The sequence below is a fragment of the Bombina bombina genome, chromosome 1, assembly GCF_027579735.1.
Source record: "Bombina bombina isolate aBomBom1 chromosome 1, aBomBom1.pri, whole genome shotgun sequence".
NCBI lineage: Eukaryota > Metazoa > Chordata > Amphibia > Anura > Bombinatoridae > Bombina > Bombina bombina.
In genome coordinates this window covers 215,870,778-215,890,430 of record NC_069499.1, presented here as the reverse complement: position 1 = coordinate 215,890,430, position 19,653 = coordinate 215,870,778, and the positions used below count along the sequence as shown (strand labels likewise).

The 19,653-nt window shown below is 36.1% G+C and overlaps 1 protein-coding gene across 1 annotated transcript in view; it reads left to right on the top strand.

Moving 5' to 3' along the window:
• Nucleotides 1-19,653, top strand: part of VTI1B (vesicle transport through interaction with t-SNAREs 1B) — an 81,104-nt gene that overhangs the window by 330 nt on the left and 61,121 nt on the right. The window contains exon 1 of the mRNA XM_053697841.1: nt 1-25. This exon is cut by the window's left edge and continues 330 nt beyond it. Within this exon, the coding sequence (XP_053553816.1) occupies nt 1-25 (25 nt within the window). The remainder of the gene's footprint in view (nt 26-19,653) is intronic.

The window sequence follows — 19,653 nt, the reverse complement described above, 5'->3', positions numbered from 1 at the left end:
CAGAGGCTGGCTAGTTCTCGTGGAGGTAATTTGATTATTTGTACAGATTGATCTATGGTCTGACTTGTATATTAAAATCATATGGGTCCAGAATAGGGAACCTTCTAGTTTCTGTTTGTCCCAAGCTAGGGACATTAATAGAGACGTTCCACCAGATTCTATCATTACCTACTAAATGAACGCTAACGTAATACAATGTAGTCTTAGGGTTTATTTAAAAAACAGTTGCTATGCTTGTAGGGAGAAACAGTGACCATCAATCAAGCTGTGGGAATTGTTTTATCAAAGAGTGAATAAAAGCCTCCTGGATAGTTTGGCACAAACATGCACATTCTGTTCATTTCAGAATTCAAAGGGACAGTCTACCATATAATTGTTATTGTTTTAAAAGATAGATAATCCCTTTATTACCCATTCCCCAGTTTTGCATAACCAACACAATTATATTAATATACACTTTTGAGAGGGGCATGGAACCTAACTCCCTCACTTCCCATTGACTTACATTATAAACTGGGTTTCAATTTACAACGGTTTCGATTTACAACCATTCCTTCTGGAACCTAACCCCGGCGTAAACTGAGGGCTACCTGTACTTTTTACCTCTGTGATTACCTTGTATCTAGGCATCTTCTTCCAGCCTCCTGATCACATGACTGTTTATTATCTATTGTCTTAAATTTAGCATTGTTTTGTGCTAAGTCCCAGGACCAGTAAACACAGCAGATTTGCATAATCAACAAATGCAAGATAACAAGACAATACAATAGCATTTACTCTGAATTTCAAATGAGTATTAGATTCTTTTCTAACACATTTTAAAGTTATATATATTTCCACTCCCCCTGTACCATGTGATAGCAATCAGCCAATCACAAATGCATATACGTATAGTCTGAGTTCTTGCACATGCTCAGTAGGAGCTGGTGACTCAAAAAGTGTAAATATAAAAGACTGTGCACATTTTTTTTAATGGAAGTAAATTGGAAAGTTGTTTAAAATTACATGCTCTATCTGAATCATGAAAATTTAATAAAGCCTGAGTGTCCCTTTCTCTGCCTGATAACTTTCTCTGCCTGATCACAGTGTTATCTATATGGCCCACGTGTACTTTCTGTCTCTTTGTGTTTAAAAGAGATTTACAAAGCATGTAATAAGAAGAGGCAGCCCTCAAAGGCTTAGAAATTAGCATATGAGCCTACCTATGTTTAGTTTAAACTAAGAATACCAAGATAAAAAAGCAAATTTGATGATAAAAGTAAATTGGAAAGTTGATTAAAATTAAGTCCTGTCTGAATAATGAAATTTTAATTTATACTAGACTGTCCCTTTTAATTTGCACAACCAATATTGCTATATTCCTATCTTTACGCTAATCGCGTTTGTAACGCGCCCATCACCAGTTGCGCACACATCCTCAAAGGAATGTTGGCTGCGCGCATAACCAAAATAATCAACATCCAGGTGGATGCAGATTCGAAATCCACCTGTATGCAGCGTAGGCAAACCCGAAGCCTTAAAAAAAACACGCAACTGCCCGTAAGAAAAATAAAAACACGTACCCGCCCGCACAAAGTATAATAAAAAAAACTAACCTCCCGCACAAAGTATTAACATACACCTAAACCGACAACCCTCACATTGCAAAACAATAAAGTAATTAACCCCTAATCTTCAAATAACATAATTAAAATATTAGCCCCTTAACCGCCAATCACCAACATCGCAGTAAACCTAATTAACCTATTAACCACTAAAACGCCAAACGCCCACAGCGCAATAACCCTAATTAACCTCTAAACTGCCAAACCCCACATCACATTAACCCTAATTAACCTCTAAACTGCCAAATCCCACATCACAATAACTCTAATATATTAACCCCTAAACCGCCAACCCCACCACAACGCAAATAACTACTTTAATTGCTAAGCCCCCTAACCTAACACCCCCTAAATTACAATTAAAAAAAAAAACTAACATTAAATTACAAAAAATCAAAAAGTCTAACATTACAGAAAAAAATAAACAAAATTATAAAAAAAAAATATACCTAATCCCTATAAAAATAAAAAAGCCCCCCAAAATAAAAACACCCCCTATCTAAACTACCAATAGCCCTTAAAAGGGCCTTTTGTAGGGCATTGCCCTAAGTTAAACAGCTCTTTTACCTCTAAAAAATACTAAGTCCCCCCTAACAGTAAAAACCTTAAAGTGGATGTAAAGTCACAGATAGTTGACAATGCCAAAAGCTTTATCTCCAAAAAATAGCATAAGTTTAATTCATCGTTTTTTTAAATACATTATATTAGATCTATTTATATACTTATCTATGTATATTCGTCTCGCTCTCTCCCTCCGCCCGCCATTTTGTTCCGCTTTTATTACTTTGATAGACACTTTACTCAACTAATAATCGGCCTTACCCCATGGCGTCCAGCCCCTTTTTCCAAACGTCATTTTTAATTTATGCGCATGCGTATTTTCTATGCGCATGCGTAAACAAACCACCTGGATTTTGAAGCAAGCGCTGCGCGTTCACGCTGTTCGCATGCGCATAAAAAGCCAGCAGCCACAACATTACTCTATTGACTCGGAACAGCAAGTAAGCAGTTGTTGCTTGCTGGAAAAGTATTCAATGAATGGAAACATTCATTGAATACTATGTAGCTTAGAGTTGATCACCACTCAAATAATTTAATTACATATTTACGATCGTGATCGCAATAATGTTGACTAACGCATGCGCAAATCATTCAGTTATAGGTAAACGCATGCGCACAAAAATAAGACAACGTGAACGAGCTTTGCTAATACGTCATAGAGCGGGTGGGACCGCTCTAGACGTTATGAGGAAGGAAACAGGGAAGTAATGGATGGGAGGAGCTGTAAGCAAAAACGGAGCTAAGTATAAAAATCAAATATAATCTTTGATTTTCAACTTTTTAATAAAAAAACAAAGCGGTTTGGCTAATACAGATAAAATGAATTAATATTTATTATTACTAACAGGAAAATTTACATTCACTTTAACACTAAAAAAAAAAATTAACTACCCATTGCCCCTAAAGGGGCATTTGTATGGGCATCGCCCTTAAAAGGGCATTCAGCTCTTTTTCAAGTCCAAAAAAACCCTAATCTAAAAAACAAAAAACCCCCTAAAAATTAAAATAAAAAAGCCTAAACCTAAGCCCGAAATAGATACTCATTGTTCCTGAAGTTCGGCGAAGAATGTCTTCCAGACAGATCCATCATCTTCTATCTTCATTCGGAGTGAAGGCTGCACTGCGCGGAGGTGCTTTCCCGATGCCTGGATCCTCAGCGGTGGTCCTCAATGGCGGCGTTCCTCGATGTCTGGCGTAGAATGGATTTGGGGTAGCTTGCATTCCTATTGGCTGAAATTTTTAAATCAGACAATAGGATTAGAGCTGCTGAAATCCTATTGGCTGTTTAAATCAGCCAATAAGATTTCAGTAGCTCTCATCCTATTGGCTGATTTCAAAATTTCAGCCAATAGGAATGCAAAATACCCCAATAAATATGGGGTACCTTGCATTCAATCGCATGAAGAGGAGCCTCCATGCCGCCGCTGAGGACCGCATCCAAGGACAGTCGCCATTGAGGACCGCTGCTGGGGATCCAGGCATCAGGAACACAACTCTGCACCTCCGCTCCACGCCGCCTTCACTCTGGATGAAGATGGATGATGGAACCGTTTGGAAGAAGACCTTCTCCGCCGGACTTCAGGAACAGTGAGTACCTATTTGGGGCTTAGGTTTAGACTTTTTTATTTTAATTTTTACGTTTTTTTTTTTAATTTTTTAGATTAGGGGTTTTCTGGGCTTGAAAAAGAGCTGATTGCCCTTTTTAGGGCAGTAAAAGAGCTAAATGCCCTTTTAGGGGCAATGCCCATACAAATGCCCCTTTAAGGGCAATGGGTAGTTTAGTTTCTTTAAGTGTTAGTTTTTTTTATTTTGGGGGGTTAGTAATTTTTTAGGTAAAAGCTGTTCAACTTAGGGCAATGCCCTACAAAATACCCTCTTAAGGGCTATTGGTAGTTTAGATTAGATTTAGTTTTTTTTTGGGTTGGCTTTTTTTTTTTTTTTAAAGGGGGTATTAGATTAGTAATATTTTTTATTTATTTTGGATAATGTTTGTTTTTTATTTTTTGTAAACTTATATTTTTTATTTTTCTGTATTTTTAGGTATTTGTTTAATTTAGGTTTTTAACTATTTTAAAATTTTAATTTAATTAGGGTTAATTTATGGGGGTGTTAGGTTAGGGGGGATAGTTGTTAGAAAAAATACTTTGCGTTCTGAGTGTCGGTTGGCGGTTTAGAGGTTAATTGTTTAATGTAGTTTTTTGCGCGTTGTGTTTTTTTTGCGGTTTAGTATTTAATATGTTAATTAATTCTTTGCGTTTTCTTTAAATGGCGGATTAGGAGTTAATTAATTTTATAAATTATATTACGATCTTTGTGCTTGGCGTTTTTTTTGTGGGTGCATGCTTTCCATCCGACACGAGTTTAACCCATTTCTGAGTGCTGGCAAATTGACCCAGCAGTACTTTGTAGATGCATACGTTAAGACAGAAGGTAATTGTTTTAGACAAAATCAGTCAAAATTAAGGGTTGAAAATTACACCGGTCTCATGAACCATCTTCAAAGTGTAGCTGCAGACCAGGGCTTTCTTCAAGGCAATGCAGTTATACTTCCATCTACATTCCAAGGTAGTCCAAGAAACATGGTACAAAATTACCAAGATGCCATGGCTATTGTTTGAAAGTATGGGAAGCCTGATTTTTTTTTTTTCTTTCTTCATAACCATGACATGTAACCTAAAATGGTCTGAAATTGTTGTTAAAGGGACAGTCAAGTCCAAAAAAATTTTCACGTTTCAAATGGGGCATGTAATTTAAACAACTTTCCAATTTATTTGTATCACCAATTTTGTTTTGTTCTCCTGATATTCTTAGTTGAAAGATAAACCTAGGAAGTTAATATGCTAATTTCTTAGACCTTGAAGGCCGCCTCTAGAGGGCATTAGTTCACGTGTTTCATATAGATAACATTGAGCTCATGCACGTGAATTTACCATGGAGACAGCTCTGATTGGCTAAAATGCAAGTCTGTCATAAGAACTGAAATAAGGGGGCAGTCTGCTGAGGCTTAGATACTAGGTAATTACAGAGGTAAAACATGTATAATTATAACTGTGTTGGTTATACAAAACTGAGGAATTGGTAATTAAGGGATTATCTATATTTTAAAGCAACAACAATTCTGGTCTTGACTGTCCCTTTAATCTCAAAGATGGTCAAGCAGTTTAATTTCGTCCTGATTTAGTAACGAGAGTTTTTCATTTTAAAACTTTAAGAACTTCTTGATGATATCACAAAGAAACCTGTTTTGGGTAAACCAGCTGCCAAAGTTCTTGTTATTGAATTTCAGAAACATCAATTACCTCAAACACATATTTTGCTTATTTTATCTGCAGAAGATAAGCCTAAAAATGCTGAAGCAATTGATAGCTTTATTTCTGCAGAAATACCGGACATTCAAGTCAATCCCTTGTTACATGCAATTGTTACCAAGCACATGATACATGGTCCCTGTGGGGAGCATAATCTAAGATCTCCATGTATGGTTGATGGTGTTTGCTCTAAGCAATTTCCAAAATCTTTCCAGGAAGAAACTTTGATCAATGTAGATGGTTATCCACGTTACAAGAGGTCCAAAAAAAATGTTTCTATTGAAATAAATGGAAATTTTTTTTGGTAACTCTTGGGTTGTACCATACAACCCATACTTGACATTAAAATACAACTGCCATATTAACATAGAAAGCTGTGCTTCCATAAAAAGTGTAAATTACTGAGCTAATATTGCAATTAAAGAACATGAAACTCTTCTTCATGAAGAGATAACTTCCTTTATGGATTCCAGATATGTCAGTGCTCCAGAAGCAGCATGGCAACTTTTTGGTTTCCATATGCACCATCAATCGCATACCATTGTGCGATTACAAGTTCACCTTCCTGGAGAACAGTCAGTATATTTTCCTGAAGATAATGTTGAAACTGCTGTAGAAGGAACACAATTAAGAGACACAACTTTGACTGCTTGGTTTAAGTTAAATCAAGAAGATTTGTCAGCTCATGCATTTCTTTACACTGATATTCCTCAGCATTTTGTTTTTCATAAAAAGACAACAAAATGGAAAAAAAAAAAAGAGTACACGATCTAGCAAATAACACTATTGGTCGCAAGTACTCTGTAAATTTAACTTCAGTTGTTGAGAGATTTTGTTTATGATTACTTTTACTCCATGTTAAAGGAGCAACTTCTTTTGAAAATATCCGAACAGTTGATGGAGTTCAATGTTACACATTTAAAGAAGCAGCTCAAAAACGTTGTCTTTCTGAAGATGATCAATCATGGGACTTAACTCTTCATGATCTCTTCTGCAACGGGTTGTTAAAACCACCCAGTATATCAAAGGGGCTCAGTTACCTACCATTGAAGATCTTCAAAGCAGACATAGTCTTTTAAAGGCCTATCGAATTATTCATGATCCTTTCCATGTTAGCAACAGACTATTTGCCCTTTTACCACCTGGGAGACGTTAGAGAAGCTTAAAAGGAAAAACTGCTAGATTACGGAATAGTTTTTTCCCAAGAGCCATTACTCTGCTAAATAATAACTTTTAAAAATCTCTCTTATGCTCATAGCCTTTTTCAACTTTTTAATTTTTTATCCTTCTGATGATTAGATCTTTTTATTATATTGAAGAAAGTGCTAAATTAATGGTTTTAATTTATTGATTGTCCTGTTTATGGTTCTTTTTCATCTCACTTTATATTCACATAACACATATAATATAAAATACACATATGATTCATATAAAACACTCATGATTCACATCATATATATAATGCAAATGTACACATGTGTGCAAGATGACTAATTTTTTATTACATTTTTTACACATATATATACTTTTTTGTATGGAACTGATTTTTTTTTGCACTTGCACTTTATTACACTTACATTGTACTTACTTTTGTGGTATAGAAATTTTCTGCACAAGTCACTTGAATTTTTTGCTATCTATTAGTTCTTACCATTATAGTGCTATCTGTGTATAGGATTGGTTAGATTTTCAAATATAATTTCGTTGTCTCTGTTTTCCTACTTTGTACAATGACAATAAAACGAATCTAATCTAATGAAGCTGCAAGTGAAATGATGCCTCGACTGCTTAGAGAACTTTTTGCTCATATTTGTGCTTTAGCATTTCCACCAAATGCTAAAGAGCTTTTTGAAAAGTACAAAGAAAAACTCTTTGAAGACTTTTCAAGACACCCTGGTCACACACCAGACTGTCAAAATTGTTTAAATTATGCACTCAGAGATATTCAGGATATCTTGATTGTTAATGGCAAAAATTGTAAGGATTTTGGTTTACCAAAAATCATCCAAACTATTTACCAGAAAACGCCAGAGACCTCTATGATGCTTTTTTTTAAATGATCTTCAAAGACAACGTTTTGAAGAAATCATTGCTGTATCAGAAAATGACACTTTACCACAAAGGTGTTATTTCCTTGATGGTCCTGGTGGTAGTGGTAAAACCTACATATACAAGACTTTGTTGAGGACATTTAGAGGAAACAGTGAGGTAGCATTACCTGTTGCTTCAACAGGTATTGCGGCAAATTTGCTTGAAGGTGGACGAACATACCACTCTCAGTTTAAGTTGCCAGTTCCTTTGTTGGATACTTTAACCTCTTCCATGAGGCAAACCTCTAATGATGCGCAAATGTACAGCTAAGATTATTATTTGGATGAATTATCTACCATTTCTTCCAGTGATGCACTCAGATGCGTCAAAAAACTCCAAGAGTTGATGAATAACGATAACAAATTCTGCTGGTAGGTGATTTTAGACAAACTCCTTCTGTTGTTGCACATGGACGTAGATCAGCTATAGTTGAAGCCAGCATAAAATTCAATCCACTCTGGCATAAGTTTAAGCTTTTGAAGCTGACAAATAATGTAAGATCTGTTGATCCTGTGTATAGCTCTTGGCTAATAAAGCTTGGAAATGGAATACTCACAAACAAGCATGGCTTTCATGAAGATATCTTTGAAATTCCATCTCAATTGATCTGTAAAGACTCCATTGTAAAGGAGATTTTTGGTGAACAGTTAAAAGATTCTGATGCTTTTAAGTTTGCCAAAATGGCAATTTTATGTCCAAAATATAGTGATGTTGAGAAGTTCTTAGTTTGTTAGAAGGTGAAACCTCTACTTTTATATAATATTTTTTTATATATTTATGACAGCAGTCCGTAAAAATACGGAGTTGCTACACCTGTAGCTTATATATATATATATATATATATATATATATATATATATATATATATATATATATATATATATATATATATATATATATATATATATATATATATATATATATATATATATATATATATATATATATATATATATATATATATATATATATACACACACACACAGTAATATAATACTTCCAGCACTGTTTCTTTTTTAGGAAAACATCCTTTATTAAAGTTTCAGAGGATAAAACAACTACGTTTCGGCCCTACATAGCCCTTATTCATGCTGTGTATTACAGGTAGAACACCTCAATTTATACCACCTGTGATTAACGCATGTGCATATCATCTTCTCTGCCATCTAGTGGACATTAAACAGTTTAGGTTCTACCTGTAGATTATAATAAAAATTTGTTTAAAAACAATTTCCAAAGTACAAAATAAATTGCCAACTATACAATTTTTAAACTAATCTTAAAGAGGGAAAAAAAACATAAGAATAGACAAAAACAAATTTTACAAAAACAAATGTAAATCATAATCTCTGTTTAATCCTATCGGATCTAGGGTGCCTAACTGATGTATCCATCAAACCTCTCTTTTTCATGGGATTTCCCTGTTACCCCCTCTCCTGAGTTACGGGATATGATAAATTATCTGGAACCTTAATTGACTAACATGCCCTGCCATGGTAAAATGGGCAGACACTGGCCGTGTCATGTCTCTATTTCTAATACTAGATTTGTGAGCGCTAATCCTATCTTTGACAGGACGAATAGTTCCCCTATATAGCCACACCCACATGGCCATTTAAGGAGATACACGACAAAATCTGTATCACATGTATAAAAAACCTTTTATCTCCCTTTTTTATTGTCAATAAAAACGTAGCTGTTGTTTTATCCTCTGACACTTTAATAAAGGATGTTTTCCTAAAAAAGAAACAGTGCTGGGAGTATTCTATTACTATATATATATATATATATATATATATATATATATATATATATATATATATATATATATATATATATATATATATATATATATATATATATATATATATATATAAAATCCAATTCATGGTACAGAAACAAAAAAACAAACAAAGCCATGACAGCACTTGAAACAAATTCTTTACAATCTTCCAAGCTATCAATGTTGCAAAGTTCATAAAGAGTATTCTGGTTACTTATTAGCAGTCTTCCAAAGCTGAAGAATGGTCATACCTGAATTGAAAATTTGTATAGAGCTAATATGGTATGCTACAACTTGAGCATACCTAGGAGAAGAAAAAAAAAAAGATGGGGAAAAAAAAGGTTATAATTCCCAACCTCACCCGCCGTTGGACACTATCCAACCCCCTTCCTCTATAGATCTGGAAATTGCTTGTTAGCAATAGTAAGTTCAATCGTCGCTGTGCCCATAAGGGGTGCAATTAGTTGTAATTGTATTTCCTTAGGGAAACTAATAATTACATTCCACCATTTAAGCAGAAAGCAATTGACTTGTGTTTCTGTATTTATTGATGTATCCATTTGTTCCATAATTAATTGATTTTTAAGTTTTATATTTGCGTTCTGACAGATTTGGTGCTTTGTTGGATTTCCAATATTTCAGAATCATTAATCTGCCTACCATTATTATGGAATTTAGTTGTCGTCTATGTTTATATGAACCTATTTTTTGTCCATCTATGAAAAAAAAAGACATGTTCTGCCAGAAGTTGGAATTTCAAATCTGCATTAAAAGCTTTGCATTTATGACATAGAGCACCAGAATTATCCCATTTTGCTTTCCTGCTAGGTGTAATATATGCTCTGTTTATTAATTTAGTATGGGATTCTCGCCATTGAGGTAGGCACTGTTGATGCATCTGCGAGCGTGAAGCTTTTATATATATAGTTTCTGGTGGTGCCTGCCAGATTTCGGCTGTGTACTCCACATTTTCCCTCCCTTTTATGTCATGATTGTTTTATATAATGAAGATGTCTTATATTTCCCTATTTTAAAAAGATCGATAGACGTCTGGAGGGTACTCCATGCTCGTTCTTCTGTAGGCTTAAATAAAAATTCCTTCAGAAAATGGCGAACCTGAAAGTAGGGGAAAAAATCTTTATTCGAAATCTCAAATTCTTTAGATAAATCCTGCAATGATCTACAGACCCCTGATCCCTTTTCTCTTAACTGATCCAAATAGGTTGTTGCTATACCTGTAGCTTTTATTTTTATATATATATATATATATATATATATATATATATATAAAAAATATTTTGTATATATTTATGACAGCAGTCCGTAAGAATACGGAGTTGCTACACCTGTAGCTTAAATATTTATATAAAAGCAGACTTGCCAAATAGGGTGTTGCTACATCTGTAGCTTAAAAAATAAATAGACTATTAAATTATTAAAAAATAGTCAACAGGCTGGATATGTAGCCTGCATATAGTTCCCTCATTGTTGGGATCACAGTCATGCATTCGGGAAATTACTCCAGTTGTATTAATAGACATATAGGTCAGCTAATAATGTATAGCAGTAGTGGGCAATTACCGGCCCCCCAGATGTTATGGACTACATCTCCCATGATGCTTTGCCTGCATTATGGCTGAAAGAGAATTATGGGAGATGTAGTCCATAACATCTGGAGGGCGGATAGTTGCCGACCCCTGATGTATAGGGACCTGATTATGACTTGGCAATTAATTTATAAACCATGTTTTTTTTTTTTTTTTTTACCTCTTCAAGATGCATTATTTTTGTTCTGCAGATTGTTTGAAACTAAACTACATTCTGTTTTAAACCCACTCTCTAACACTTACTGGTTACTGTCTTCAGCTGGCAACACAAATGTTTATTGCTTGCAGATCTTATCTTAAACGGACATCAGACATCAAAAAGGCAAAAAGTTGTGTTCAAATATCTGCAAATCAATAGATTCTTAGGCCAAGGGTCAACAAATTAAAGTGCTAAGAAGCCACTGGTACCTTTAAAATTAGGCCTTGGTGACCTGGTTTAGAGCCACCAAGACACCTATTGGTGCCCCCCCCCCCCAGCCACACATAAAATTTAGCCTGGTGAGGCTGGATTTTTTTTTTCTAGGTCTCACAGCTGTAAAATACAAATCCAACTTTGTCCAAGCCCTGACTCTAATACGTCCTTCTAAGCCTCTTTACTGATGACACAATATGGAGTTGAATAACATATAGGGATAGCCAAAAGCTGCATGCTACTAAATTTTGAACACATACGCCAAGCCCTGGGTTAGGGATTTGCAGCATTTAAAAAAACACACAAAAAAACTAGGTTGCAGAATATAACTTCTGGCAGCATAGGTCAAGCACAAGTTATAGACAAAGCAGTCATATTTCTGTCATTGAGTACTAAAATGTCACATTCGTCTCACAGATTTTCCTTGATTTGCAAGTTTAGCAGATTCTGTGTGCTGATGGTTACAAAACCATTCTACTTCTGTTTGTATACAACTGATGGTTTAGTCCAGAAAGTGTTTGTTCAGTTGTTTTATTTCATATTGTATTGCTCCCTGTGTACGAATTAGAAATTTAGGTTACTAATATTAAAGGTCATTGACATTTAAAAATATTTGTATTTAAAAAAATTTTTTTTTAAGGGATTAGCAAACCTGTAATTACAAAGATTTTCTGTAGTCCTGTAATGGACATACTACTTCACCAATTGCCTTATTTAGAGGAGCCAATACGGACTTGTTGCTGGGGTAGAAAAAGCGAGCGTTGTCTTTTGTTAGCAAAACTCACATAGCTTTTCTGTATCTTATCACCTCTGCTGAAGCCAATTAGGTAGAGAGATTAGTCACAGCTGGAAAACCCACACATTTCAGACCTAATTTGTAGGAAAAGGGGGAAAGAAATAATAAAAATATATTGCAATCTTTTTGTTGCTACACATAATTGAACGTCTGGAGGAGGATTGGCTCTCTTTGATGGACAGGTTGTCTGCTTTAATCATATTTTAGCAAATTTACATTTATTTCTTCAATCTGTGCATGCGCGCCTGCACGTGAACTCTTGCGGGCGTGCTATCTGGTGTGCTAGATGTTAATGTTCCGGGGATTGCATTTAGGATATCTGTGTTGTGGGCTAAGTGTCAAGATAGTTACTTTAGGTAGTAGCCGGTAGTAAAGACATTACTCTAGCTTGGAGCTGGTGTAAATAAGAGTAGGGTAGTGATTGGTTAGAGTGAGCAATTAATTGACACAGCATAGTAATGCTGCTGTCACAAACATCATTTTGCATCCCATAGAAAATGAAGGAATTCACTAAGCTATTTGGTTATCTAATTTATCACCTCTAATTTCAAGGTGCGTGACACACAAATGATAACAGCAGAGCTACTGTTAGTTTGAGACTCACTAGCTATTAAATGCAGCCATTGTAGGCAGTATTAAACATTCTTTTTCAATACTTTTACTTGTATTGCATGACATTTAGTTAACTGTGGGCAAAAAAGGGTTAAGCACAAAATCCTTAGGTTGTAATAATCGTTAATCAGAGGTGTCACGTGAATACATTAAAGGAAATGATTTATTTAAATTGTTTGGTGTGTTCTGTGAAGAACCTAGATTGCCCTGTGAGCGCCAGAATAACAGGCAGGCAGAATTGGAGTTTTCAGGACACGCAGGCGCTCTTCTGCTTCTGTGGACAATGCACAACTTTTTATGTCGTCACCACTAACGGTTTTGCATACGCAGCGAATGAAAATTAGAAAGGTACAGTTGCACATACTCATTTTTTGATGATAAATCAATTAATTGTGTCCTGTATTGTTGACTGGTCCTTTTAAAGGGACAGTATACACTCATTTTCATATAACTGCATGTAATAGACACTACTATAAAGAATAAGATGCAAAGATACTGATATAAAAATCCAGTATAAAACTGTTTAAAAACTTACTTAGAAGCTCTCAGTTTAGCTCTGTTGAAAAAGCAGCTGGAAAGCCCACTGCAAGTGGGAAATAAGACCCTCCCCCCTCCCCCTTCTTTTGCACATGAAAAGACCCTTTACACAAACGGGAGCAAGCTGGAGAAGGTAGCTGACGGTATTCACATACAACTTTGGGGCTTGGTTAGGAGTCTGAAAATCAGAGCAATGTTATTTAAAAATAAGCAAAACTAAACATTTAAAAAAACAAACAAAAAAAACTTCATGGTCTATATAAATAGATCTATAAAACATTTATGCAAAGAAAAAATGAGTGTATAATGTCCTTTTAAGTGTTGTCTCCCATAATGACTGTCCTTAGCAGTACAATATACACTGTATAAACCTTACCTGTGTTCTTCTGATTTATTATTAAAGGAACAGTGTACTGTAATGTATAAATTTACCCTTTTAAATGGACAGTAAATACCTTTTTTATAATTTTTTGCACTGTTTTTTAATATTCTGCAGAACTTTTACATGCTGATTTAAATATGTTGCTTATTGGTGGTCTGTGTTGTTGATCTCAGGTATAGAGCTGTTGCCTGAAGATTTCTGTGATCACCAAGATTATAATGGAGGATGCCAAAGACCTATATTAAAGTTGTGATAGTGTCTGACCGAGACCTCCAACACAAAATGTTTAATTTTAAAACAAGCCTGCTTTATAGAACAAACTTTAGGGTGTTGTGTAAACATAATACAGTTACAACCCCCCCCCCCCCCAAAAAAAAACATGTAAAATATAAATAATTAAAAACTTGGGGGACTTCCGGGTGGCGGTCAAGTATGGCTGCATTGTGAGCTGCTCTAGACCTCAGATTTTACTGTTCAATATCTGAGGTTTCCTGCATTTTTTTCCCTTTTATTATTTATTAAAATAACAATAAACATACATTCTAGAAGATGTAAGATATAATGAGATATGCAGACAGTTGAGAAATAACATTTTATGAAAATGTCCCAAGCTGGGGTCCATGTATGCCATATTAGAGTGTTTCTATATTCAATGTGTTCATCCAGATTTATTCTGGGTTTATTGGTTTGTCTACTTGTCCCAGTTTTCTGCACTGTATACTCCGCAAAGTCTTAGTAGATTAAGCAATGCTTCTTTCAAGTTTTGCCCAATACAATTTCCCTAACATAAAGTAAAGAACTTAAACATAAAACAGGTTACCAACAAATCGGTTTAAGCCTACCAGATCTGAAACCCTTAGTTAATCGCAAACTGTGATACTTTTTACCTATAAGGTGGAAGATATGTATGGTAGTGGTAGGTATGCTGTTACTATTATGAATACCAACTGTGGACATGATATCCAAGGGGTTTATATTCTTAAATGGACATGAGTAGGCTAGCATTTCAAAGACTAATCACTTTCTTTGTGTGTGATTCCCAGTAAAAAACCATGTCATGATGAATTGTTTTTTAGGTTCCCCATTTTAAAATAGTGGAAATGTTCTATTAATAACCCTGTGGAGATGGTAAGAGATTTCCATCTTATAGGGATCAGCTGTTCTGCTGAATTAAGTAGCATTTGAAAAAGGTGTTTCTTGATTTTACATGAAATTTTCGGCATCTCATTCAGTAATGATATTTCAGGTGTGAATTGTAGCTGTAGATGTTATTAGTTATCAAAAGCCCAGAAGGGTTTTATTTTGTCAGTGCCACCAAATGTGCAGGAAATCGCCTTGCATTTTGCAGCCTCTTCAGCAATTGTCATTGGCTTTCGGGAAAATATATTTATTTCTTGTTGGGATTAAATACCAACGCATCATGATTTTGACATTCACCTCTAAGGCCTTAGCTGAATGTGCAGATTTAGCCAACGTTCTAAATCTAGCATCCAATATTTTTTAAGGGCCTGATATCCCAACTCCCTCTCTCAACCTTTAACATATCCAGGAATTGTAGATGCTCTACAATTTAGTATTTTATGTAGAGTGGATATAAGCTTTTTGGGTGGTTTGTCAGTTATACATAATTTTTCAAAGGTAGTTAGAGGGCGGGTTAAGTTGTTTTTGTGTTTGTGTGTAGATAAAATGTGACATTTGATATCAGATCCAGGGTTTTAAGAAACCACTGCCTTGTTGATCTATTTGGTCTTTTGGTAAGGGTCTGCCTTCTTGAGTTAAAAGATATATGGGGAGTGTGTAAAATAAGTCAGGTTTCCTATCCAAGCTTCTCTACCTGCTGTAAACTCCGCTTTATTGAGTAAGGGAGTTAGTGGTTAATATTTGGTCACTATAATGGACTGTTTATTGCGTATTTGTGTCCAGTCTATCCAGGATATGTTTACAATCGAAGATTTGGAGATCGTAGGTTTGTGTGCAACATTGGGGTTCCAGCACAAGGCTCCCATATGAGTTACTTCTGGCAAGTGAGTTGCTAATGGTACCCATCTTTTGCATGACCTGGAATTTATAAATAGACCATTCGACCACTCTTTGTAAAGATAAGGCCTGTTTATATGCTAGTAATTTTGGTACTCATAAGCCTCCCTCAGTTGTCAATTTATATAGGCCTAGATTTGGAGTTCGGCGGTAAAAGGGCTGTTAACGCTCTGCGGGCTTTTTTCTGGCCGCACCATAAATTTAACTCTGGTATCGAGAGTTAAAACAAATGCTGCGTTAGGCTCCAAAAAAGGAGCGTAGAGCATTTTTACCGCAAATGCAACTCTCGATACCAGAGTTGCTTACGGACGCGGCCGGCCTCAAAAACGTGCTCGTGCACGATTCTCCCATAGGATACAATGGGACTGTTTGAGCTGAAAAAAAACCTAACACCTGCAAAAAAGCAGCGTTCAGCTCCTAACGCAGCCCCATTGTTTCCTATGGGGAAACACTTCCTACGTCTGCACCTAACACCCTAACATGTACCCCGAGTCTAAACACCCCTACCCTTACACTTATTAACCCCTAATCTGCCGCCCCCGCTATCGCTGACCCCTGCATTACACTTTTAACCCCTAATCTGCCGCTCCGTAAAACGCCGCCACCTACGTTATCCCTATGTACCCCTAATCTGCTGCCCTAACATCGCCGACCCCTATGTTATATTTATTAACCCCTAATCTGCCCCCCACAACGTCGCCGACACCTACCTACACTTATTAACCCCTAATCTGCCGAGCGGACCTGAGCGCTACTATAATAAAGTTATTAACCCCTAATCCGCCTCACTAACCCTATCATAAATAGTATTAACCCCTAATCTGCCCTCCCTAACATCGCCGACACCTACCTTCAATTATTAACCCCTAAACTTCCGATCGGAGCTCACCGCTATTCTAATAAATGGATTAACCCCTAAAGCTAAGTCTAACCCTAACACTAACACCCCCCTAAGTTAAATATAATTTACATCTAACGAAATAAATTAACTCTTATTAAATAACTTATTCCTATTTAAAGCTAAATACTTACCTGTAAAATAAATCCTAATATAGCTACAATATAAATTATAATTATATTATAGCTATTTTAGGATTAATATTTATTTTACAGGTAACTTTGTAATTATTTTAACCAGGTACAATAGCTATTAAATAGTTAAGAACTATTTAATAGTTACCTAGTTAAAATAATAACAAATTTACCTGTAAAATAAATCCTAACCTAAGTTATAATTAAACCTAACACTACCCTATCAATAAAATAATTAAAAAAACTACCTACAATTACCTACAATCAACCTAACACTACACTATCAATAAATTAATTAAACACAATTGCTACAAATAAATACAATTAAATAAACTAGCTAAAGTACAAAAAATAAAAAAGAACTAAGTTACAGAAAATAAAAAAATATTTACAAACATAAGAAAAATATTACAACAATTTTAAACTAATTACACCTACTCTAAGCCCCCTAATAAAATAACAAAGCCCCCCAAAATAAAAAATTCCCTACCCTATTCTAAATTAAAAAAGTTACAAGCTCTTTTACCTTACCAGCCCTGAACAGGGCCCTTTGCGGGGCATGCCCCAAGAATTTCAGCTCTTTTGCCTGTAAAAAAAAATATACAATACCCCCCCCCCCCAACATTACAACCCACCACCCACATACCCCTAATCTAACCCAAACCCCCCTTAAATAAACCTAACCCTAATCCCCTGAAGATCTTCCTACCTTGTCTTCACCATACCAGGTATCACCGATCCGTCCTGGCTCCAAGATCTTCATCCAACCCAAGCGGGGGTTGGCGATCCATAATCCGGTGCTCCAAAGTCTTCCTCCTATCCGGCAAGAAGAGGACATCCGGACCGGCAAACATCTTCTCCAAGCGGCATCTTCGATCTTCTTCCATCCGGTGCGGAGCGGGTCCATCTTGAAGCAGGCGACGCGGATCCATCCTCTTCTTCCGATGTCTCCCGACTAATGACGGTTCCTTTAAGGGACGTCATCCAAGATGGCGTCCCTCGAATTCCGATTGGCTGATAGGATTCTATCAGCCAATCGGAATTAAGGTAGGAATTTTCTGATTGGCTGATGGAATCAGCCAATCAGAATCAAGTTCAATCCGATTGGCCGATCCCATCAGCCAATCAGATTGAGCTCGCATTCTATTGGCTGATCGGAACAGCCAATAGAATGCGAGCTCAATCTGATTGGCTGATTGGATCGGCCAATCGGATTGAACTTGATTCTGATTGGCTGATTCCATCAGCCAATCAGAAAATTCCTACCTTAATTCCGATTGGCTGATAGAATCCTATCAGCCAATCGGAATTCGAGGGACGCCATCTTGGATGACGTCCCTTAAAGGAACCGTCATTAGTCGGGAGACATCGGAAGAAGAGGATGGATCCGCGTCGCCTGCTTCAAGATGGACCCGCTCCGCACCGGATGGAAGAAGATCGAAGATGCCGCTTGGAGAAGATGTTTGCCGGTCCGGATGTCCTCTTCTTGCCGGATAGGAGGAAGACTTTGGAGCACCGGATTATGGATCGCCAACCCCCGCTTGGGTTGGATGAAGATCTTGGAGCCAGGACGGATCGGTGATACCTGGTATGGTGAAGACAAGGTAGGAAGATCTTCAGGGGATTAGTGTTAGGTTTATTTAAGGGGGGTTTGGGTTAGATTAGGGGTATGTGGGTGGTGGGTTGTAATGTTGGGGGGGGGGTATTGTATATTTTTTTTTACAGGCAAAAGAGCTGAAATTCTTGGGGCATGCCCCGCAAAGGGCCCTGTTCAGGGCTGGTAAGGTAAAAGAGCTTGTAACTTTTTTAATTTAGAATAGGGTAGGGAATTTTTTATTTTGGGGGGCTTTGTTATTTTATTAGGGGGCTTAGAGTAGGTGTAATTAGTTTAAAATTGTTGTAATATTTTTCTTATGTTTGTAAATATTTTTTTATTTTCTGTAACTTAGTTCTTTTTTATTTTTTGTACTTTAGCTAGTTTATTTAATTGTATTTATTTGTAGCAATTGTGTTTAATTAATTTATTGATAGTGTAGTGTTAGGTTAATTGTAGGTAGTTTTTTTAATTATTTTATTGATAGGGTAGTGTTAGGTTTAATTATAACTTAGGTTAGGATTTATTTTACAGGTAAATTTGTTATTATTTTAACTAGGTAACTATTAAATAGTTCTTAACTATTTAATAGCTATTGTACCTGGTTAAAATAATTACAAAGTTGCCTGTAAAATAAATATTAATCCTAAAATAGCTATAATATAATTATAATTTATATTGTAGCTATATTATGATTTATTTTACAGGTAAGTATTTAGCTTTAAATAGGAATAATTTATTTAATAAGAGTTAATTTATTTCGTTAGATAAAAATTATATTTAACTTAGGGGGGTGTTAGTGTTAGGGTTAGACTTAGCTTTAGGGGTTAATCCATTTATTAGAATAGCGGTGAGCTCCGATCGGAAGTTTAGGGGTTAATAATTGAAGTTAGGTGTCGGCGATGTTAGGGAGGGCAGATTAGGGGTTAATACTATTTATGATAGGGTTAGTGAGGCGGATTAGGGGTTAATAACTTTATTATAGTAGCGCTCAGGTCCGCTCGGCAGATTAGGGGTTAATAAGTGTAGGCAGGTGTCGGCGACGTTGAGGGGGGCAGATTAGGGGTTAATAAATATAATATAGGGGTCGGCGATGTTAGGGGCAGCAGATTAGGGGTACATAGGGATAACGTAGGTGGCGGCGATTTGCGGTCGGAAGATTAGGGGTTAATTATTGTAAGTAGCTGGCGGCGACGTTGTGGGGGGCAGGTTAGGGGTGAATAAATATAATACAGGGGTCGGCGGGGTTAGGGGCAGCAGATTAGGGGTACATAAATATAACGTAGGTGGCGGTCGG